At 44.7% G+C, this 23,186-nt stretch overlaps 1 protein-coding gene across 2 annotated transcripts; it reads right to left on the reverse strand.

Moving 5' to 3' along the window:
• Nucleotides 1-7,128: 7,128 nt before the first annotated feature.
• Nucleotides 7,129-20,548, reverse strand: ISL1 (ISL LIM homeobox 1). 2 transcript variants are annotated; one of them, XM_085042095.1, is made up of 7 exons: nucleotides 20,277-20,547; nucleotides 20,051-20,159; nucleotides 18,989-19,178; nucleotides 15,815-16,074; nucleotides 13,526-13,812; nucleotides 11,884-12,051; nucleotides 7,129-9,641 (listed from the first exon to the last, which is right to left on the reverse strand). In XM_085042095.1, exons 2-7 carry the CDS (start codon nucleotides 20,076-20,078, stop codon nucleotides 9,525-9,527), a joined length of 1,050 nt encoding a protein of 349 aa, XP_084898221.1. In that variant the 5' UTR covers nucleotides 20,079-20,159; nucleotides 20,277-20,547; the 3' UTR covers nucleotides 7,129-9,524. The 2 variants fall into 2 exon arrangements, with proteins under 2 accessions (XP_084898221.1, XP_084898222.1); XM_085042096.1 differs by having other exon boundaries at nucleotides 13,526-13,809; nucleotides 20,051-20,548.
• Nucleotides 20,549-23,186: the final 2,638 nt, after the last annotated feature.

Raw genomic sequence — 23,186 nt, forward strand, 5'->3', positions numbered from 1 at the left:
AGTTTCACTGACCAGGCTAGAATTACTGATTGTTTGTTCCTTTTGGACTCCACAGTCACAAGAGCTCACATATCATCTGGCTCTACTCACTTTTATTTCCAAATAAAAAATATTTTACAATATTTTAAAAAAAGTATAAAACAATGATTGACTAAAGGGCAACTCATATTAGCACCATCTGAATAACAGAAATTATTAGGAACCGGATCAGGTAACTCGCCAAACGTAATTGATCATTAACTGGTTAAATTTTTATTATCTGCTTGATCAACATCTGCTTTAATTACTGCCTTTTATTCAGCAATATATTAAAATGCATATCAAAATGAAAAATACCTTCTGAAATATAAAATATAGTGTTATCTTACTAAATAATTAAAGGCAAATAAAACTCTAATGAATGAACATACTGCTTTAGTGACTATAACAGACAGCCAAGCATTTGATCTTGCAGAACAAGACTTTCAATTTTATGGAGTTTTTCCATCCACACTCAGTCCTTACAATATAAAACTTGCACTGATAATTGCAATGCTGCTACTTGTCATGCTCTTTCATTCTTAATTCCCATTTCTTCTATGAGGCGCTTACTGAATGAAGAGACCAAATTCTCCTATGAAAGTTGGCAAAAACTTCACCATAGAAACGGGAATAAGTGCAATGCTGGAAAAAAATTTTATTGTAATTTAGCATTTATAAGATACAAGGTTTTCAGTCTACATTAATCAGTTTTTACTGTAGAGTTATATTAACATCACTGTGTTGTTTTCTTTACTTGTACGGACTACAAAGGTTACAGAATTATTCTAAGGACCTGTGAGGAGTACAGTTCATTGTATTAGGTACTACATATCTGTGGACAAACCATAAGCATCCTCAAATAAATATCTGTTTAAATGACAGTGATTTCAGAAAGGTCTTTCTATAGACAGAATATTCACCAGGAAAAAATGTCAAACTGATTAAGAACAATTCTGATTTGATAGTTGTAAGTAATATCTGCCCTTCATAATATTCTGAGCTTGTGATTTGGTTGCTTGGTTGGTTGGTTGGTCTCGGGGGGTTGTTGGGGGTTTTTTTTTGTTTGTTTGTTTGTTTTTTTGGGGGGTTGGGGTTTTTTTTTTGGTTTTTTTTTGGTTGGTTGGTTGGTTGGTTGGGCTTTTTTTTGTGGGGCTTTGGGGTTTTTTGTTTGTTTATTTTTTGGTTGGTTGGTTGGTTGGTTAGTTGTTTTAATAATGATCTAGTAATTTAAATTAAAACTGCAAGCACCTTTGCCTAATGTGATCGGTTTTGGAGAACCAATGCACTGTGGGACTGAAATCCCAAAAGGTGATATTTCACTTCCAGGAGTAATTTAATAACCAAATCTTCTGCTTTGAAGTACCTCATGATAATATTGGTACCACAAAGAAATAAGATATGTAGCAGTCCTCTCAAAAGTCTTTCCTTTGCTACTATATGATTGGCAGGGATTGCTGAGTTTGAAATGGGATGGGCTCAACTGAATTGAGGACACATGGCTCTGTAAAAGTCCACTGGGACTTTACTCAGAAAAAAAAATATCAGAGCATAAAACAGCTGTGCTTATTGGAATGACAGGCAAAGATGCCTTTCTTCATTAGAAAAAAAATTAGAACAGAGATTTCTAGACATATTGCTCCTTTATGAATGGTGGGAGTTAGCTGTTTTCCTAGTTTACACCAACTAGTAAGCCAGTAAGATCTGCACTCAATGCTTGACTAAAGCACTTTTATTTAAGGTAATACAACAACTTGAGATTTCTGGCCACGAAGTGCTCAATCCTGCTCATCCTGACTTAATTATCAGAATTATCCACAGATTTCAGAGAGAAAAGACCCAGCCCTGAAAAAGGTTTCTTAATTAACTAAAAAAACTCTAGCCTTTCAAGGGCTCATTTTCTCAGAATGAAACCCTGCATCTTTAGAACACCTCACACCCCACTGACTGTGCTGTGTGTGAAGTTTGGGATCATTCTGCAGGAACTAACTGGGCAGCTGCCAAGCTCAGAATGGGCCTGAGTCAAATGGGGAAGGTCAATCCTACAAAACCTTTCTTACTTCATATCACAAAGGTGAAATACACATGAATTAGACCTTCGGACTTGGTATCGGGTTAATTCCATTAGGTTTTGTTAACAGTTCTATCCTTGAAAATATAATATAGCTAATTTGTATGCAGTCTTCTACCCCAGAACTTGCACAGACGAAATTTTGCTTAGGCAGCAATAAGTGAGCCAGAGAGTGGTTATTTTATTTTACAATATCCTCTACATTCAGATGAGTTATTAACTCCTGTTTCTGGCTCCCACACCAAGTAAGATGCTTTTACTGACACACCAATAGCTTGAGAGGGTTTTTTATTGTCTTATAAGAGAATATTATTTCATTTTAAGTCAAATATGGAGAAAGAATGAGGGTGGTAGAAGGAAATTATTTTTTCCTACAAAATCACAACAGTGATTTTATATGACTTTTAAACACTGACTCTATGAATTTTATACATATTTTATACTCTGATTTTTTTACCCATATGTCCAGGAGATTTTTGCCACTAGCTTCAGTGATAGCTGGATTGAGCCTTCAAAGCTATGCATTCCTGCCTCACTAGAGGTTAACAGCAAATCTTTCACTACCTTCACAGAAGGCCCGGGGTAAAATGGAAAGTTTGCTCCTGCAATTTCTGATTCACTAGAGTGCTCTAATATTAAATGGTTCAGATTACTTACAGTAAGATCTTCAATGTCTTAGACCTCAGTTTGTGTCTTCAAGTTGGCGGAGAAATGTTTGGCCTCTAAATTTTAGAGTATTTTTAAATGTCATATATATAGTAAGATCTTCTACATATCATCATATCTTTGTAAAAAAAGGTTAATTTATGGGCTGTAGTTTAAACCGTCATAAACTTTTCAAGTTAATTCCCACCATATTTTACTTTATCATGCACAGTGACGCGTCAGTATTATCTCTATATACCTGCTAAGTTTAACACTTTTCAAACAACACCTTGTATTTGTGACAGTTAAAAATAAACACAAAATTTTACCCATGAGAAAAAAAAAAAAAAGAAAAGAGGAGTACCAGGATCATGGTTAAGATTCCTTTTCTAGGAAATGTTGCTCTCTTGATCCTGAATTCCCTGAGTTATTGGGAGTTTGAAATGGTTTAAATGTGTTTGATGGAAAATTATTCCAAAAGCCTGGGAATATAATTTGCTCTATACACGAGGAAATTTGCAACTACTAAATCTAGAAAACAGCACTTATTCACAGGCCTCCTAAACTGCACAGAGAGAGTCCTACCCACTGGTAAATTTCATAATTCCACATTAGCAGACTCAATTACAATATCCACTGCAAATAGCATATCAGTGCATCATAGTTACAGCAATCAGCTCCCAAAATGGGATATCATGGCCCTGAACTCAACCACACTGAGAAACAACAGAGAGTTTGAAGAGAAATTACACAGCACATTGGCTTGCATTTCAGCAGACAAACAGCAAGGGCAGTGGATGGGCTCATGCACTGTTCAGGAATCTGAAAACCCACCATCCAGCCTCTCAACCTTGCAGGAGAGCTTGAAATCTAAAAAAAAAAAAAAAAAAAAAACACCCAAACAAAAAAATGAAAAAAATGCAAATTAATAAATAGAATGAGTGGCATCCAAGCAAAAGATGCCTCTTGCTCTCTCTTTTCAAATGTTGCTTGCTTTTGAGTTGAATGCTTTTGATTCTAACCACCTCAAAAGGCTTTGCAGCTCACAGTATTCACAAATTCAGCATGAAGGACTAATACAGAAAGCAATTTTCTAGACCCAAAGAAGATCTCATATCTAAACTGACTTCTTCTCATTTGATTTTCTTTGATCGTGAACAAGATTTGTTCATGAACAAGAGTGAGTTTGGATTTTTTTGCCCATTCTCTGTAAAACTTCAACTGGGGGGGAAAAAATCCATACATCTTGTAGCAGCAAACGCGCACACAGACACGGTGGAGGGGGTGTTGTGATGGGGGTGGAGAAAACAGCAGTCCTGAGCCCAGGGGGGCTTGAGTGTCTAGTGCCAAGTCCTGCTGCAGAGGTGGCTCTGCGGTGCCCTGGGGGCGAGTGGGGCAGTGCGGTGGCAAGCAGCAGGGTGTGGGTTTGACTGGGCAGCCCAGCGGTCACCCCTGCCCGGCGGCCGCGGCTGGGGGAGGCCGGGCAGCAGCGGCGGCCCGGGAACAACAAAGTGGGCTGTAAAGCCTCCAGGTGGTGAGTGTATTTGTTGTCCTGTCTGGGAGGTGCGGTGGCTCCCCGGCCCCGGCAGATCCTAGTGCTGCTGTGGACATTAAGAAAAGTCTCTTTTGGCTGATTCCAAAACCAGATAAGGAGCCGCCGAGTCACCAGCTATGTCTAGACACCGGACCTCACAAGTCAAACGGCTTGTTTGGATTAGCCTTGGAGATCTACCGACCTGAACAGCCCTTCTAAAGAAAAGCCACAGTAACACCCTATTTTCCTCTTCCCATTGCCACACAAGGTCTGCCCGGAGATAGAAGCTGAGTTCTGCTTTGGTCCGTGTCACTAATTTCTGGAGAATTTTCTGCTCTCTCTCTCCCACAAACACACCTCACCCTGTTTTGTCTTCCAGAAGAAAATAAAACAAAGAGGCCGAGACACTCCAGCAAAAATTCTGGTTTGCAACCTCCCTTCTTCCTTCCTTCCCCGCATCACACACCCTAGAAAAGAGCCGGAGCTGCAGGTGGCTCATCCAGCGGCAGCCGCGGCACAGTGTGGCCGGGCCGCCCGCCGGGGTTATTGCCCCGGTGCTGCCGACCCCGGGAGACCAGGCCCGGCGCGGATCTACCGCGGCGAGGCTGCACGCCCTACTTGCCTCCTTCGCCCTCCCTTCCTGGCCTATAGCAAACACTTACGTGACGGCCCTTAGCCGCTGCAAAAAAATTTAAGGAAATTCAAACGAAACCGCAGCCTGATGTAAAAGCAGCATCTCTCGGCTGGGATGCTGCGCAGAGCAGCATCCACAGCGTGCTCCGAGCTCCCGCACGGGTGGGAGCATCGGAGAAAAGTACCCATTGATTTTAACACGCCTTGGCCCTGCTAATGAGGGCAGATACCATGCAATATGGGAAGATCGGGTATACAGGCGAGTCCTCTCCGCTCCCCATCACCACCCCCACCACCCCTGAGCCTGCTTCCTTGGGAACTGCCTTCTCCTGCTGCACTTCACAAGCCCTGGGAGGTGAGGAGTGATCCTCCAGAAGGGCCGGCACACTGGGAGCTGTTAAGTTTATGTTTGTGGCGCCTGAGCTCAAACAGTCATTCAGTGGCTTGCTCTGTTATCAAGAAAACAACAATCAGGAACAATCAGTAAACAGGATCTCTTTCCAGCCCCTTTATTAACTACTTACAGCTTCGCTGAAGCACGCAAAGCGCCCAGCAGCGGCATCTCTCATCGTAAAACGCTTTCGGCGTTTCGGGTGTGTAGAGAGGGCCAGGGAGGATCAGTGCCCGTGAAACCCACTGGGCACCACGGACACTGACCCCTCCCCGGCTCCGTCCCGGACGCTGCGCTGGGGCTGGGGATGCGGCGGCCTGAGGGCCGGCATCGCCGGAGAGACCTTTACACGTTCCCTGACATCCATTCTTAGGTAATCCAACGTGAATTTTTTAAGATATGTATCCATACAGACGTATATAAAGGCAAACACTTACTGTTGAGGTGCTTAACTGTTCTCAGCTCTGGAATTCACGTACCAGGCTTCTGCGTCTCACTGCCACGTTGGCTGGGGATGCTGAGAGCTAATTAACCTGGGTACAAATATTGAAATGAGAAGAGTTTGAATATTGGTCTCAGTGTGTGCAAACAAAATCCTCAGAGAAATTATAGCGGGCTTTAACAGTCCTTATTTGACACTATTAAGGGTAGCAGCAGCAAGAAGAAAACCGGCGGATCTGGGACTGCTAATCGCCACCCTCGTCCATACCGGAAAGAGGAATCAGAGCAGGAACCTGAGAGAGCACCATGAAGACACGCACTTCATGAAGAGTATCTTTTCTCTAGCCTACACAAATCCTGCTGCCCAAGCTCAGGAAGAGTGTTCTACTGAAGACACCCTAGTGTCAGGACTGGAAAGTTTGTCTTTATTTGCTCCACGGTGGAAAACACTCGAAAGTTTGAGGGGCCCCACAAACGTATGTAATGAAAAAGGGATTCAAAGGCCATAAAAGAAAAAAAAAAAAGTCGTCTTAAAATTAGACGAGTTTTGTTTAACCGAAGTTTCGAGGGTGGGGTCTCCGTGGTGACCGCGGTTCTGGGGGGCCGCAATGGCCGTGGGGACGCGGAGACCCCCGAGTGGCCACCGCAGAAGTGACTCGACTCTTCTACCCCCGACAGGGTTGGGGGTGTCAGGCCTTCTGCGGGTGTGCAGGCACACCCCGAGTGGAGCTCCGGCCGCAGCTGCAGAACGGCGGCAGCGCTCCGGCTGCAAAGACAGGCTGTGCCCTGTGTGTTTCAAGGTGCAAGACGCTGTGCTGGCAGCCCAAACATCAGCCCCTGCCTCCCGGCGGGCGGCTTATCTCCACCACTGCCACAGCCGCCCGGAGGGCGCGCCGGGACCGCGGGGCGCCGACCAGGGCTGGGGGGCCTTTCCCTCGCACGGAACGACAGCCAAAATTCTCCCTCCCCTCCTGCGTGGCCCTCGGAGCCGGCAGATATTCTCACCCGCCCGCCGGTCCTTGCCGGGCGGGGGACAGCGGAGCAGCGCTCAGCAGCCCTCCGGCGGGCAGGTTGTTCCCTGGGGCACCCCGCCCTGGTGACCCCGCGCCTCCCCCGCGGAGCCGCCGCTCCTGCCACCTACGCGTCAGCCTCCCGGCGCTGAGAGGCGAGCGCAAAGGCCCCCAGGTTGCCCTGCCCTTACAGGTTTCCAGCGCCAGTCACAGACCCTCCCGAGTCGGAGATTCCGTCTCCAAACTCACCCAAGTAAGAGCGACTCCAAGAACTTACACGTCAGACCACGGGGCAGAAATGATACCCCTTCTCCCTCCCGCCCCCCGAAGCGCCGTACCAATCCTCTGATCCTGCATGAAAACACAAGGGTTACTGATCACACAGTTTAAGGTAGATTTCATATTTATTTAAATATTTATCAAGTACTCAAAACTGTATTACACTTGAGCATACAAAATGAATCCAGTTTCTAATCAGGATGATTGAAATCCTTGTATTAGATTTTAAACATTTTTTAATGTTCTCTGTACTGTCGAAATGGTTTGTCTATAGCTGAGCTTGCTCAGGGTGGGCTGAGATGGTGAGGAGGGAGGGAAAAGAAGGTTATGTTAAGAAAACATTGGGGTTTGGAGCAACTGACATGCAAACCAACTTGTCTTTGTCAGACCGAAAATCTCTGTATATTCCAGTCCTTAAGGGTGTTTAAAGCGAACCTTTGTCTCGTGCTGCCCGGGAGCACTAGGGAGAACTTGGATTGGAGCAAAAACAACCCTTTCCAATTTTTTAAAATTTACTTCTTTCTACTTTTCCCCAAGAAATCGCCCACTTTTCTAGCTTTCACCACCCTCTCCCCGCAAATTAGAAAAGGAAGAAAAGAGGGAGTGAAGAGAGGGAAGTCGACAGAAAATAAGGAACATATTCGTGCAATTTCACAGCAATATCCCCGACAGAAATATCCCCACAACTATTCCTCCTGCAGCATTATTCAATTGTTTTGACAGCAGACATTGATAAATAATGGTCATACTTGACTTGTTAAGCAAAAAGCGTCCCTTTTATCAGGAGCTTATACTTAAAGTACAGGTCACTTCAACAATCTCAACAACGAGGCTTTGGTATACAGCACTTTCTTTTTATTATTTTTTAAAAATAGTAGAACTCAGCAAAAAGCCTGAGCTCTCAGTTCTTTAGATGACTTAACGTTATGTCTGATCATGCCTAGAGTAATATCGGTTTTAAGGGCAAGGGATGGGGTGGGGGAACAAGAGACTTTCTAACGTTATCGATTGAAAGCTAAGGCATCCAACTAGCCCTGATACAGTTGTTGAAACGGAAATTTACAAGCTGGTCGTTAATACTTGCAATAAAATATCACACTCCTTTTATTCACTAACGACCGGCTTTGCATGCAATATTTTATTTCAGGTATTTTAGCTGCTAACCTGTAAATATTTAAAAGAGGGAACTTTGTTCATTATTTAATGTTAATATTATTATTATTTTTTCTATTTCAAACGCTTATCTAGTGAAATAGTCCTGAAGATATAATAATTCTACATATGGCGCTTTTATTTCACATCATATTTAAGGAAAGAAAAAGGACAAAAACACATAGAATTAGACATATAATTCAAAGACCACGGTACAACCTTTTCTTTTTTTTCTTTTTTTTTTCTTTTTTTTCTTTTTTACTTCAGCAAACAAAAAAAATAGTCAACTGACATGAAAAGTGGCAAGTCTTCCGATAATAAATAATAAATTACTTTATAATTTTGCAATGCAAGAGCAAACAAAAAGAGTGATTTTTTTTCTTTTTGTTTTTCCTATTTTTTCACTTTTTTCCTTTTTTTTTTTTTTTCCTTTTTTTCTAGAGAGTGAGAGAGAAAGAGAAAGAGAAAGAGAGAAAAACAGTCGTTATAACCAATGACTATACACATCTCTGGGGGAGGGGAAGGTTCTTGGGTGGACACATTTCAAACACAATCCCGAGACGCTTTGTGGCAAAATAGAGGTATACCTTGTTGCAATGTTTTTATAAATTCGCTTTTAAAGAGGAATTCAAAAACCTATTTTAATCACATCAGACTTAGTAGGGGGTGGATCTCAACCAAACAAAATCAAAACCCTGCTACAGGCATGCTAGAAGAGACCCAGGAAACAACCCCTTGTTAAGAGTCAACTAAAAACAACATTGCAAACCAATGCAGCTCCACCTTCCTGCAAGGAATCTTTCAACAATGCAGGGCTGAATCGTCTCTTTCCTGATGATGGAAAACCTACTGGAGCTTCTTTTGGCAAGGCTATCCCCAATATAGAAACAGCACCATTCGGAATGGGAGGGACCGGATAGAAAGTCCCTCTACCTTGGTTTCTCCCTAAGATGTGCAGTCAAATGAAAAGATTTCCTTTTTTTTTTTCTTTTTTTTTCTTTTTTTCTTTTTTTTTTTGAGATCCTCGAGTACAAATCCTTTATATTTGGAAAACGTCTTTTCGATCCTCCTCTGATCATTGAAAAGCGTGGGGTTTGTGGTTCTTTTAGTATTTTTTTTCTAGTAAGATCCCATGATTGTCTTCACAGTGTTGCTACCATATTACCTTGTCTTTTCAAATATGACTCCGTTCATCTCATGGAGCAGTTCCTTGCTAGGTTTGTTACAGGGTTGTTAAATATTCTTTCCCCCTAAATTTTGAAGTCCCAACACGTTCACTTTCCCACTCTCTTCAACAGGGGTGAGGGTAAGGGCAGAAACAACAACAACAGAAATTTGAATGAATGTTCCTCATGCCTCAATAGGACTGGCTACCATGCTGTTGGGTGTATCTGGCAGCTGAGAGGACATTGATGCTACTTCACTTCCAGTAGAATTGGAACCGGGTCCTCCTTCTGAAAAATTAACCTGCCAAAAAGAAAGAAAAAAAAAAAAAGGGAAAAAAGGAAAAAAAAAAGAGAGAGAGAAAAAAAAAGAAGAATAAAAATAAGAAAAAGAAGTGTTGCTACAACTGTGAAACGCAAAGAAAAGTAGCAGGCAAAGAAGAACACAAAAATAAATACACAAGGCATGCGGCCAATAGGCCTGATACATCTCCACAGGAGGCTGTGTCACTGTTGGTTGCTCTGTTTAGCTTCCCCATTGACTTCACAGGAACCTTCTTCAGGCCTTCGGCCAAATCACCAAGAAAAAGTAGATTAAAAAAATGGAAAAAGAAGACTGAAAAAATCAAGCAAATAAACAAACAAACTTATTAATGAGGCCTTCTTCCCTGTCTTGCAAGAGTAGCAATCCCAACAGGATGTTCTAGTCAATTATTTAGGAGTGCATGTGTTTTCTTGACATGAAACTGAAAGATTACTTTTTTCCCCTTTTGTGCACATACCAAAATAAACCTGGAAGGAGCACCCAGGAGCAGAAGGCATTTGAAACCAGACATCCTCTTTCATTCGTGATTTGATGCTGGTGCTATCTCTTCTTAATGAGAGTCAGTTTGATAAAAAAGGTCACACAATTCCATCCTAATGTGCCCCGCTGCTCCTGTTAGTTTAGGAGTAGCGTTGGGAAAAGGCATGACTTGAAGGGTGGAGCTTTGCTAATCCAGAAGCATTTCTTTGGCACCTATTTAGCTGGCCAATTCTGTGATTAGGGCCCTTTCCAGATTAGACCCGTGCCTTGAACAGCCAATGAAGTTCCTTCCACTGTTCTTTATTTAAACTCTTTTCAGTATCACATATTATGTTGAATGTATATCAATATTAATTTGTCAACCTAATGATCTATTTACCTATATGTGTGTGTGCATTCGGATTGTCCACCTTCCATCCTGCTTTTCTTTTTCTTTTCTGGAACTATTTAATATAAAAACTCACTGCATCAAAGATTTTTAAAGTCTCCTATTTTGTTAAGGCACATTAACATTAAGGCAATCAAAGGAGATTTTTTTTCTCCTGTCTGATGGACAGCTTGATTAAAGCAGGAAAAGCAGAGGTTGCTTTAGATGCAAGAGGATGCAAATAGCCCTGCTGCTGTGCTACTGTTTCCTGATCAAACATAGTGTGCCAGCAGTGGAAACACACGGCAGACTACTGTTGGGCAAAGAAAAGGGATTCTGCAGGAGAGCATGATACTAAACCGAGAAGGTCTGAACACAGTGCTAGATTCAACTACAAACCTTTGTCTTCCATCACTTGATGTTAAAAAAAAAAAAAAAAAGCACAACAGATCAAAAAAAGTTTACATGGTAATTTTGCATAACTGTTATTTGAATCTCTGAAATACCATACACAATGTATCTTATTATTTTAAAGATCTGGTTTTAACGTAGTTAGGCCAGTAAATTGATCTAAGACTGAACTTCTCTCCTTAATTCACCTTGTTGGGCCTTAGTACTGTTGGTGATATGGTCCCATATGAGCTGCCAAGTGACATAGGCATAAGGAAGTAAGTTAAGGACAGAATTTGTTCTAAAAGGTTTGTTTTATTTTGCCTTACGGTAGTTTATTATATTATTGGGATTTTTCACCTAAATACGTACTAGCAATTTCCTTTCCAAAGAACAAGACATAATATAAGCTATATATATATATATATATATATATTCATGTGTATATATAGATACACAAAGTTACGCCTAGAGTTGCATGCTTAAGACAAGGACTCTGAAATTTTAATTAAGAGATTCATATTTGTGTGATGAAACAGGGGCCCTGGCTGACACTGTAATCACGTATTTAAGATTCATCCTAGAGCATAATGGTAAAATCGGCCTGAATTTGGGAGGGGTGAATTCTAAAAACTGCTCTCACAACTGTAAGTACAATTAAGTGACATGTAAAGAGTGTTTGAGTGGAGTGCTTTCAGTTTTCAGGAGTGTGAGAGCTATCATCAGTCCTGAGTCAGGCCTTATCCAAACCCACACTCAACTCGGCAATATCTCTTCTGCTCACTAAGGTAGATTTTGCACCAAGCTCTGTGAAATCAAATCAATTCTCTGCTTTTACAGATGCAGTCATGCCCACCTTGCAGTTTCTGGAAAACCCAGCTAGTCTGGATTGCCCGTCTCTCCGAGGGCATCTGGTACCTGGAGTGAATTGCCCATTGCTCTGACCCGGGTACCGGCTGGCTCGGGCTGGGAACTGACACTTACTAGTTGCTGAAAAGCAGGTTGGTCTATGTCACTCTGCAATGCGAAGTCACTCAGTACTTTCCAGGGCGGCTGGTAACTCTGCACCTCCACGGGGTTCGCCTGCAAACCACCGTCATGTCTCTCCGGACTAGCAGCCACCATTGGAGTTCCTGTCATCCCTTGGATATTCTGTAAACAGCCCGGCAAATGATGTTAATGAGCTTGGTTAGCTTTATTGTATATAAACGCTGAGTCAATAAACTGCTTTCTATCTTATCTATACGGTCGCTTGTATTTGCTTTGTTAATCTGCTGTGAATGTCTTACTCTATTCTACTCTAGGTCAGCCTGTTTCTACTCGCTGCATTTATCACGGTGGAAGTTTACTTTCTTTCCCTTTAATCCTCCTATTCGTCTCAAGGCATACCCCCCTCCGCCCCAAGCTCTCTTAAACACGAGCACTCTGTATCTCGACTGCCAATGCACGTCTCGGAATGAGAAACGGTTAATCCTGCTCCCTTCTATAGTTCACATCCAGTCTGGTTTTGTTTTGCTTGACCTTAACTGGATCGTATATCCACTGCACGGCAAACCTGGGGTACGTCATTACCGCGGTCTCTCTCTCTCAAAAAAAAAAAAAAAAAAAAAAAAAAAGAAAATAAAGAGGGAAAAAAAAACCCCAGCCCACTCAGTATGCCCTGTGGTGCAGGCACAGTGTACGATATAGTACATTATAACTCCAAGCCTCGACGAATAGATTGTTCAGGCGAGTTAATAGCACCGTGTTTTATTGCATTCCAACAGGGTAAAATGAAACTCCTTAAATTCCACTTAACTAGGCAGCCTTATGAATTAATAGTCATTCTCAGGTCAGTCAATATACGCAGGGAGAGTAACAGACTCTTCTTCAAGTGGACTAGCAACAGCAAAAAGAAAATAAACAACAATAACAAAAAAGAAACAAATTTGGCTTAAAATGGAGACAGACAATTTGTTCTGCTGAACCCAGTGCATTTCTCTTATTTACATCACCCATGCATATATCCACAAACAAGAGCTCTACATAGATAAAACGATATATAAATTAACCTGTAAACACTATGGTAATTCCAAAAAATTTGCATTGCGTTTGTCTTTTTCTACTGTAAGTGCACTGTCAAGCACACGCACATTGTAGTATATAAAATGCTAAGAAAAACACCTTATTTTATTTTTACCTTTTTTTTAAACTTTTTTTTTTTTTTTACTTCTGGATTTACTCCTGTTTGAAAACAAGGAAGAGGGCAAAAGCATAATTTTCCCCTTAAGGAGTCCTTTGCATTTACAATATAAATATTAGACGAGACTGAGTTTATTTACATCCCATAAATTCTGCATGTCTCATTCGTGCTGCAGAGAAGTTAGTCTCAGCTACAGCATATCCTTAGCCCCACAAATTCTGAGTTCGCTTGAGCAGCCTAAATCCGCTCCTCACGAAACACTGGTCTATTTCCATTGCACTGACAGCAAAAACTAACGGCTAAAGGGTATCGTTTCCTTTGTTTTAAGTGAGATCGCAAAACACAGCGTCAAACCGAGCCCTGGGGCTGTCTGGGCCGGACATACCCCAGGCTTTTCACCTTGGGAACTAAGGCACCACACGGACAGAAGCTGAAGCCACTTACAGTTTTGTCATTGGGCTGCTGCTGCTGAAGTTGCTTCATCATAATGCTCCTTTTCTTGTCCTTGCATCGCTTGTTTTGAAACCAAACCCTGATGACCCTCGGGCTGAGGCCAGTCATTTCTACCAGTTGCTCTTTCATGAGGGCGTCAGGTCTGGGGTTGGCAGCGTAGCAGGTCCTCAAGGTGTGAAGCTGCTTTTCATTAAGGACAGTCCGGACTCGGGTGGTCTTCTCGGGCTGCTTGTGGACGTGGGGCCGCAGAGCTGGCTGTCTGGCAGAGATAGGTTCTGCTGTAAGGGAAGGGGAAGGGAGGAACAGGATCCCCATGAGTAGGAAGCAGGGAGTCTGCAGAGACTATGAATCTAAGCTGGTGGGACAGGGGGAGGTGGAGGTGGGGAGGCGGGGGGGGTGGGTGATGAACCCTCTTTCAAAGGCCATTCAGGCACTCAGATCTATCGGAGCTGTTGCAGCCTCCTCTGCTTTACGCAATGGTGGAGTGACTGACATTTCTGACTCCACAGACAATTAATTTGCAAAAACAAACCACCCCCCTAAAACCTCTATGACAGAAGCGTGAACCTGTATGAAACTTGGCAGGGGAGGGCAAGTTAGCTAAGGTGTATGTGTGCTATGAAAGGAGCAGAACGGTTTTTATGTATTTATTTCCTGACAAATCACCAAAACAGATTTTTGGCCCGAAAATTAATGAAAGAATACTTCTTAAATTAATCATAATTCGGGTCTGTTTCTTGTATAGTGAATCTAGCATATTTTAATCAGGAGTCGTGATAACATGCAACAGCTCTCTGCAGTCTGACTCTTCCAAACCAGAGCAAAACAAGACAAATCCTCTGCATCATGCTCATGGAAGAAAAGCCTATGAGAGCCCAGCATCTCGAAGCAAGGGAGATGGGGTTTATCTTAGAAAATGCTAGATGCTAGGTGCATTTGCTTCTACTTTAGATGAATACTTTAAAAATATGTATCTAATGCTTTAAAAAGGAGAGCGAGCCCAGCAACGCGTGGAAACTGCCAAGAAATGCAAAACTACGGGTGGCATCACATCAAGAGCTGAAAGTGTTCCTGTGATTCTGCTATTCTGTGCGTTGTGTAGCTGTAGCTATTAGGTGTAATCTGACCCAGTCGAGTGAAAAATAAAAACACTACTTTTTTTTTTTTTTCTCAAACTGTTTAGCTAACAGAAGTTAGTCAGAAGTGCTCGCTTTTGTACAGTTGGGTTCCGACTTTTCTAATTGTAACAATACATCAGCAAATGCAATGGCAATAAGAAGGCTTCAAATCTTATCAGCATTGTACCTGCTGACACACTAAGCCTTTCGGAGACATGCACAAACACGATACAGCGAGCACAATCTCTCCAGAATTCTACCCTGATCGGTTACGGGATTATTTCTTCCTATATGTGGTTCTGTCACCTGAAAGCAGCTCAGAAGAGGGAAATGAGCCCGTTTTAGAAGAGCTGTATTTACAAATAACCTTCCGAGTTACAGTTACTTGCACAGCAATAACGTCGGCCAACCTTATGTTGTCCCGCCTAGTTAGCCTCAGAGATGTGTCCCTTCCTAAAGCTAAACATCTCCGAGTATCTGACGTACCCGTCGAGAACTGGAAGTGTGAATGAAGTTGTAAGGTGGGGCGACTCTGAAGTTACAAGGCTGAGTTTTGAGATGAAATTCTCATCAAATCACATGAAACGTTTCAAGAAGGCAAGAGTCACTTTAAAAGGCAATTACCGAAGATTAGCTTGTTGACAGTTTTAAATTACAGCCTAAGAGCCAGCCTGTAGTTATGAAGTCTATCTCTTTTCAGACCCCACTTCCTGCAGCGCTCAGAACAGCTTCTCCGCCCGCTGCTGAGACAGCGGAGGGGTCTACGCTTTGCCGCAGACCTGCTCTCCGCAGCGGCTCGTCCCTTTCCGGCTCAGGCTCAGGGCTGCCCCGGGCTCGGGGAGGGTGCGGGAGGACTCTGGCACCCGGTGCGCGTTGGGGGCAGGAGGAGGGCAGGCTGGCGGGTGGGGGCGCGGCCCCTCCGCAGGTGTTCCTCCTCACGCGTCCCACGAACGCGGGCGTTTCTCGCGGCAGCTGGACGCGCAGCAGCCCCGAGCGCGGGGCAAGTGGCCGCCGCCGCTTCTCCGCGGGCGCGCACGGTCGGGCCTGGCTCTCCACGGAGGCGCGGGACCCACCGAGAGCGTGGTGCTCTCCCCGCCGCCCGGAGCGGGGCCGCGCATCGCCAAACCCCGCGGGTTTCCGCGGCGCTGGGCGCGGGCGGTACCTGCCATCTGCAGCGGCCGGGCGGGATGCAGGGGGCTGAGGGGGTCCCCGCCGCCCAGGCTGGCCCGCTCCACCACGTCGTGGTCCGCCCGGCAGAAGAGACCGTCCTCCCGCAGCGCGAATTCATCGCCGGGGATGAGCTGGCGGCTGCAGGCCACGCAGCGGAAACACTCGATGTGGTACACCTTGGCGCGGGCGCGCATCACGAAGTCATTCTTGCTGAAGCCGATGCTGCATTTGGCGCACTTGATGCCGTATAACCTGAGCAGGGCCCAGCCCAGAAAGAAGGAGAAGGGAGGGAAGGAGCGAGAGCACGGGAGGGGGAAGGGGGAGGGCAGGGAAGGGGCGGGGGGGAGAAAGGAAAGGGAAAAAGAAAGAGGTTTTCACTCCCGCTCGTGGGCAGCCCCTGGCCCCGCGTAGACGCGCCACACGCAATCCACTACTTTAAAAAGCATGGAAAATACAGGAGCCAGAAAAGGAAAGAAATAAGCCGGATTAATTTGCAGTCGGTGCCCGGATCCCCGTGCGGTAAAAGGTGGAGGGGACACGAACACACCGGTGGAAGAGGAAAGCTGGGAGTCCGAGGTGTAAGAAGAAACAAAAAAACGACTGCCTTTCTTCTCGAGGATATCCGACCTCTGCCTCAGGACTCGGGCTACAGCAGGAGTGGGGCCATCCCTGCCCTCTCCCTGCCTCCTCACCTGATCTAACCTGGCCCGGGGCTGAACTGGACTACCCGGGCACACCAGGGAAAGGCGAAACTGCCGAAGCTGCCATCCACTCCCCAGACACAAACCTGCCAGCTTCACCAAATTGTGATACTTTTTGCGCAGAACACCCTCAAGGCTTGTGCAGCTTGATGTGTGCCCCCACTGCCGTCAGTTTAGCCTCTGGGACACAGAAGAGGTGACTGCCAGCACAGGGTGTCTTCCCCTACCCCCTTCTCACCAGGTTAATTTAATTCAACAATATAAGCATAACACACATTCCTCCTCGGGCTCACATATATAGTAGTTTAACTCCTCTCTCCCGCCCACAACTAAAAGGCAGCTTCGGTGCTCTGGCTCTGCAGCCTGTCTCTACCTCAGCCTACCTGCCCCGTTTCCCCTCCTGCTGACGCTTCCACCTTGAGCCGGGGCTCAAGCGCTCCAGTAGGAATGAGAGGGCAACTTCTCGCTCCAACCCCACACAGCAAAAAAAAAAAAAAAGCGTTTCTGGACTGGGTGGCGGGCTCCTCGTCTCCCCAGGAGGAGAAGTGGACAGTTCACTAATCAGTAGATAAACATGAGAAAACCCTCCAACTCTGCTGTCTAGAATTGCATGGTCTCTGGGCTCCCACCGGGTGCTTCATAGCCAGAAGTCCTTGGTATGATGTAAAATTAACATCTTTCTGCAAATGTACGGTTACATGCATGTATGCAATCTCACGAGCCACAGAACTGTGAAAGCCGCTCCTAAAACTGAGCTAATGTTTATCTCCACCAATTTCCTCACCAGTACACTTCCTTAGAGATACAGTCTGTGATGTATGTTTGTGAGTGCACACTTCTTTAGCTTTTATGGCTATAGAAGTGCACTAATCCTATATTCAGAGCTACATATACCTGAATTATACAGTTTTGAGGAGAAAAAAACAAACAGCGAAACAGTGAAAGAACAGAGCGATCATAAAGTAGGTGCATTCATAGGTACAAAAGTTGCGGTGGTTGCCCACAGGTTTGACACCTAGATATTGGCTCAAGGTCTAATTCAAAGTCAACTTACATGTAATGTACATTTTCCTTTTTAAATTGTAGCGAATTAAATGTATTCTGCATTAGCTTAAAAGAGCTGCAATGTTTTGTTGGTTTTTTTTTTTAATTTCCCTGCTGAGTTCTATCAGGAAGTAAGTGAACACATTTCTTTCCAAACGTTTTCCTTTCATTTGAAATTAGTGAAAGGACAACATTTAAAAGAACTGCTTCAAAGTTCGTTTAAAAGTAAAGAATTAAAAAACAAACAAAAAAAAGCTCTGGTTTTCGCCGTTTTGGAACTTGGAGAATAATCTCACAATGGCTTGGAGAAATGGTCTGCTTATAAATTGTGCACTGGAGAAGGACAGACTCAAGGGTTTTATTTCAACTCAAAATTACACAGAAATCAGAAGATATCTTAGAAGGCTAGGTGACTTGCTTCCAAAACTTTCTGTAAAAAAACAATACTGTTCATACCTCAGTGTCATACAAACTTATGATTTGGCAAACCCAGTAGGCGACACTGAAATAGATCAGCATGACCCGGGAGCACAAATAATAAACACACTCGAAATTCCTGCTTTGGTTTCTCTATAGTGTCAGCATTGGCAACTCTCACATTTTATCAGTTACCAGATTTTAATGTGAGGAAGGAAGCGGTTCCATTATCTAAATATACCCAATTGTTCGCGAACAGATGATGGGCAATTTGATCTGCTCTGTCTAATTCATCAGTACAGATAAGATAAGAAAGAAAAGGCAGTCAGATATCACCAAAGGGGTTAATATTTAAAAAAGATTAAATGTCAGTTATTTTAGCTAAGAAACATTTCGATCTGGGTTTTAACATCTCCATAAAAGGATCCTTCAATCCAAAGAAAATTTGGGGTTTGTTTTTGTTTTCTTTTGCTTTTTGTTTTTGATGGGCCTAGTTTAAGTAGGGTTTTCTTTTTCTTTCTTTTTTTTTTTTAATTTTTTTCCTACCCGTATATTTATTTTTTACGGCATACATGCTTGAAGTGCCTTTCTTTTTAATGCCACAACGTTTTTGCAGAAACACAGAGAGATTAATTTCTCAGGTTATGTTAGAAAGTGATCTGTTCCGTGTTGCTCATAATATCTACACTATTGAAACTATTCTTCATTATCTACCCACTTGGTTAGAATCACAGGATGCATTACCAAAGTCCTCAGAAAGGTCCTACATGGTCTCGAACCTAGTTCTATTAATACAGATATTTGCATTTGAAATTATGAAATGAAAAACTTTATGACTAACTTTTTTCCTCACCAGTCTATTCATGGGATAACAAGTAAAAAACATACGAGTTATCTATTACCCGCTTCCTCACAATTTTTCCTTTTAATACAACTGTCAGATTTATAAAATTCAAAAGAAAAATAAAATCTCACCAAACAATTAAACAATGTAAATGGCGTACCTGATATAATCTCTTTTACAGTAGGTTTTGCCATCCCTAACAAAGCACGTACAGGTCTCGTCCAAATACTGATTACACTCTGCACACTTCAAACACGCCGCATGCCATTCCAAATCCGGAGAAACCCTCAGAATATACTGATCGTGAATTTGATTGCCGCAACCAACACATAGGGAAATCAGACGTTTTTCTGAAATGAAAATAAATACATGATTGACTAACTGTTTACTCTCCTACAGAGATAAACACACTTTTAATGTTATTCCCTTATAAAGCGTATTGTGGGAGTGTTGTTTGATTTTTGCCTCTTTTTGTTTGTTTGTATATTGGGGGGGTGTGTTTGTTGGGGGCCTTAGGTTTAGGTTTTGGTTTTTTTAAGAATATTACACTTTTGGATGGTAATTGAGGTGTGCCATCAACACCTTGCCTCTTAGAGAGAAGGCAGAACATGTTAAAATGCATATAAGAGTCTTTGGGGTGAAGGTCCTCATTTCACAAACCTTGCACGGAATCAAAACTCCAAACTCCCTTCTTGTTTTATTTTCATTTTATTGTTTGCTTATTTGAATGCCCTGCCTTACGAGGAGAGCACCTACGTGTTTCATTTCTTATTTTAAGAGGCTCTGACTGGAAATGATGAAGCATGGTTGGATGCACTTTTCATTCAGCCTTTTCCCTCAGAAGAAGAGAGTAGAGGCTTCTAGCAAGAACAAGCATCATTACGGTTGCCACTTGCTCTCTTTTGCAAATCTAATGCTAATACCCCTAGACCGACTAGGTGCTGGATAGTCAGACAGCCTCATCGCAGTCTACCGCGAGAAGAATTTAAGGCTCCGTTGTCGGAGATCTCATCAAAATCCTGTCTGCTCCCCAAACTTTAAAAGAGAGTAGGACCCCAGGCTGTTAACATATAAGGCTACGACAGAGCAAGCATGCAGGCATGGCAACAAAGGCACCTTCTCTACCATTCAAATGAAGTCCAGTACTTTAGCAGTTCGTCTGCCTGAGACGATTACAATAGACAGCACATTTATTCCAACAACGGTAAAGATTCCGCCTTACTTTTTGGTGGGTCTCCCATGTCTCCCATATCTGTAAGAGGGTGTAATGTCCACAGTGAAATGGTGTACGGTTTCGTTTTAAGACCCCAAAGTAGGTTTGAGAGCTGTCGCTAAAAATAAAAATGATAATAATAAAAAAAAGTAGAAGAAGTAATAACAGAAGACAAAAAAAAATCGAAATCGGAAAAAAAAAAAAAAAGAAAAAAGAAAATGGCACAAAACACCACCGGCGTGGGAGACACTGTCAGGGCTGCGGAGAGAGAAGGGGACGCGCGGTGAAGCGCGGTGCGGGGCGCGGCGCCAGGGGCGCGGCGGGGTCGGTCCACGCGGAGCGGCGCGGCGCGGGAGCGGCGCGGAGCGGTGGCGGTGGCGGTGCCGGAGCGGCGCGGAGGCGCGGTGCGGTGCGGTGCGGTGCGGTGCGGTGCGGTGCGGTGCGGTGCGGTGCGGTGCGGAGGCGCGGCGGTGCCGAACTGGGCGCTGGCGGCGCGGGCTCTCGCCTTGCCCTTATCTCTTACTCAAACTTCTCTGCTCCAACTCAGCCCGCTCGCCATTGGCGCGACGTCACGCGCGGGGACGTCACGCCCGCGCGCGCCCATTGGCCGGGCGCCGCGCGGCGCAGCTGCTCTGATTATCATATTTCAGCGTCTGGCGGCGCGGCCGCCCGGCTCGGGTTCGCGCAGCCAACTTTTCCTCGCTCCTTATTTGTATTTCCCTTTATACTTTCTTCTTGTCGCTCTCCTCCATCGCCGTCGCTTATCTCCAGTCACACCTTTCATTTTCCTTCCCGGCCCCGCTCGGGCTCCTGCACCCCTTCCCCTGTCCGGGCTTGCCGCGCCACATGTACCGTTTCCATATATATATATATATATACATATACCCCCACACACGCACACATATATATCTTATATATGCATACATTTATATATGTGTATATATATATATATATTATTTTTTGGTGGTGATATTAATCCAACTGCTTTCTGCCCCAGCGTTTATCTTTCCCAGGCGGGTGCCGCGCTCTGGTTTGCCCAGGCAGAGATGCCCTGAGCAGGGAGGGCAGGGCGGGCTGGCTGGGCACGACCCCAGCCACGAGATGGGACTGTTTACGTTTGTCCTCCAGCCTCTTTCTCTTAAATAAGCAGATAAAAATCTTCATTATTTCTGTTAAACACAAGATCGAAGAAGGTACAAATATTTACCTTAAATTGTGTCTCAATAACTTCTGCCTTTCCCCAAAGAGAATCCCTTAAAATTCTTATAATAATTTTTTAAAAAAAAAGTGGGGGCAGAAGGCGCGGACTTGCTGTCGGAGCGGACCTGCGGCGCTGCTCCCTGGAGGCGATGTGGGGAGTCCTCACCCGAGATCGCGGCCAGGAGAGGTGCGGTGCGGTGCCCGCAGCCTCGTCTGCGCAGCGGCGCACGGCACCCCTCGGGTTCCAGAGGGCAGTTATCTGAAAGTTTCCCAGACCAGGCAAAATGCGACTTAGACATGGGAACTGATTTCTTTGTGTGTGTTTTTCAAAGGGCAGATCCCACTTCGGCTACTCGGTGCCTGTCCATTAGCCTGTGCGCGGAACTGTACCCGTTCCCGAGCGTGTCAGCCCCATGCTCTTCCGACACCCCCCTCTCCACCCCCTGATTTAAGCGTTCCCTTTGAGTTTGTTTGGATCCCATTTTTGTCTTCTGTTCCATATGGACTGTTACACCGCCCTCATCAACGTGGTGTAGAAGTGCCCTCCAATCACTATTCATCAGGAAAATATACTTGTTTTCAATGTCTCATGCTTTTAAAAGGCAACCGAATTTGGGTGTAAGAGAGGCAAAGGTATATTCATGCAGAATAATTTTCCACGAGGAAATCTGATTGCAAGGAAACAGCAAAGAAATAGTTCTGAAACCCGCATTTGCTGTTGAGAGAGCTACTAAACAACGGGACCATCTTGGATTCCTAACTTACTTTGCAAGATCTTTTCCTTTCCGAAGCTGAAGGAGTAAACACACCCTCCAGGTTTATTTCAAACAAGAAGTGGGACCCAGTGCTGCCACTTGGAGAGATAACTAAACTACCCTGAAATGATCTCAAGATAGTGTCAGGAGGTAAAGATATGGCAGTAAACACGCGCACACAGTTAATTTACATATTCGACGTTTAAATAAACAGTGTGAAATGCAACTCTTCTAGGTGCTCACTTTCACACCCAAGAAACTGGCAATATACATGTATGCGGGGGTGTTCATGTACATGCATATGTATAAAAGAGTCGGTATATGTATAATTATGTATACCTAGGCAACTAGGTATCAGAAGAATAGCTGTAATTCTCTGTGTTAGCTGAGTAAACCAAAAAGCAGTTTGAAAGACTGCTGAGCTGGGCAGCTTCGGACAGCATGGCACGTGTTTGGGGCAAACCGTTAGTAATGGCTAATTTCACTGAAATCCGAGGGCTGCGCTGTCGCCCCTGCGCCGGCTCGTCCGGGCCAGACGGGGAAGCGCGGCCGCCCCCGGTTTCTGCCCGTGCCCGTGCCGCCCCCGCCGCTCCCGCCGGGCCCGCGGTGCGCGTTGCGGTGCGCGTTGCGGTGCGCGTTGCGGTGCGCGTTGCGGTGCGCGTTGCGGTGCGCGTTGCGGTGCGCGTTGCGGTGCGCGTTGCGGTGCGCGTTGCGGTGCGCGGTCCCTCCGCGGCGCGCAGCGCGGTGCTCTCCCGGCCTCTCCCCGCGCCCGGGCGCGCAGGCAGCGCGGCGACCTCTGCTGGCCGCGGGGCGAGCGAGCGCGGCCCCGCGCGGTGGGCTCGTGTCGGACCTTTTGTGTCTTTCCTCCTGGTGCGCTGCGAATGTCACCCTCTACCCCTCCCCGCGGGACATGCCCAGGCCTCCTTCCGTCCCCCCCCCCCCCCACCTCCCCCTGGGGTGACCTCGAGCGCTGCGAGCTGGAAAAGTGTCCAATCAATTAAAAAAAAAAAAATCACCCAATGACTGAGGAAAAAAATCCAGGATTTTATGAGACTCAAAGAGAGAAGGTGTTTTTTGGTACTGCATCCTATGCATTTTTTCCCCCTTTGGATGTTTGTCTCTCTTTTAAAAAATTGACCTGCTTAAAGTAAGGCTCCTCCCAGATTTGAAATAACGTATCTTATTTTTCA

The sequence above is a fragment of the Lichenostomus cassidix genome, chromosome Z, assembly GCF_008360975.1.
Source record: "Lichenostomus cassidix isolate B80296 chromosome Z, HeHo_3.0, whole genome shotgun sequence".
Classification (NCBI taxonomy): domain Eukaryota; kingdom Metazoa; phylum Chordata; class Aves; order Passeriformes; family Meliphagidae; genus Lichenostomus; species Lichenostomus cassidix.

Bases quoted from the DNA above. Each gene is read 5' to 3' on its own strand.
- ISL1 (XM_085042095.1), bottom strand. From the start codon at position 20,078: ATGGGAGACATGGGAGACCCACCAAAAA. The intron at 16,075-18,988 runs GTACGCCATTTA...GGCCCTGCTCAG, and splicing joins TGTAAAAGAGATTATATCAG to GTTATACGGCATCAAGTGCG. The intron at 9,642-11,883 runs GTAAGTGTCAGT...TCTTTTTGGCAG, and splicing joins AACCTGCTTTTCAGCAACTA to GTTAATTTTTCAGAAGGAGG.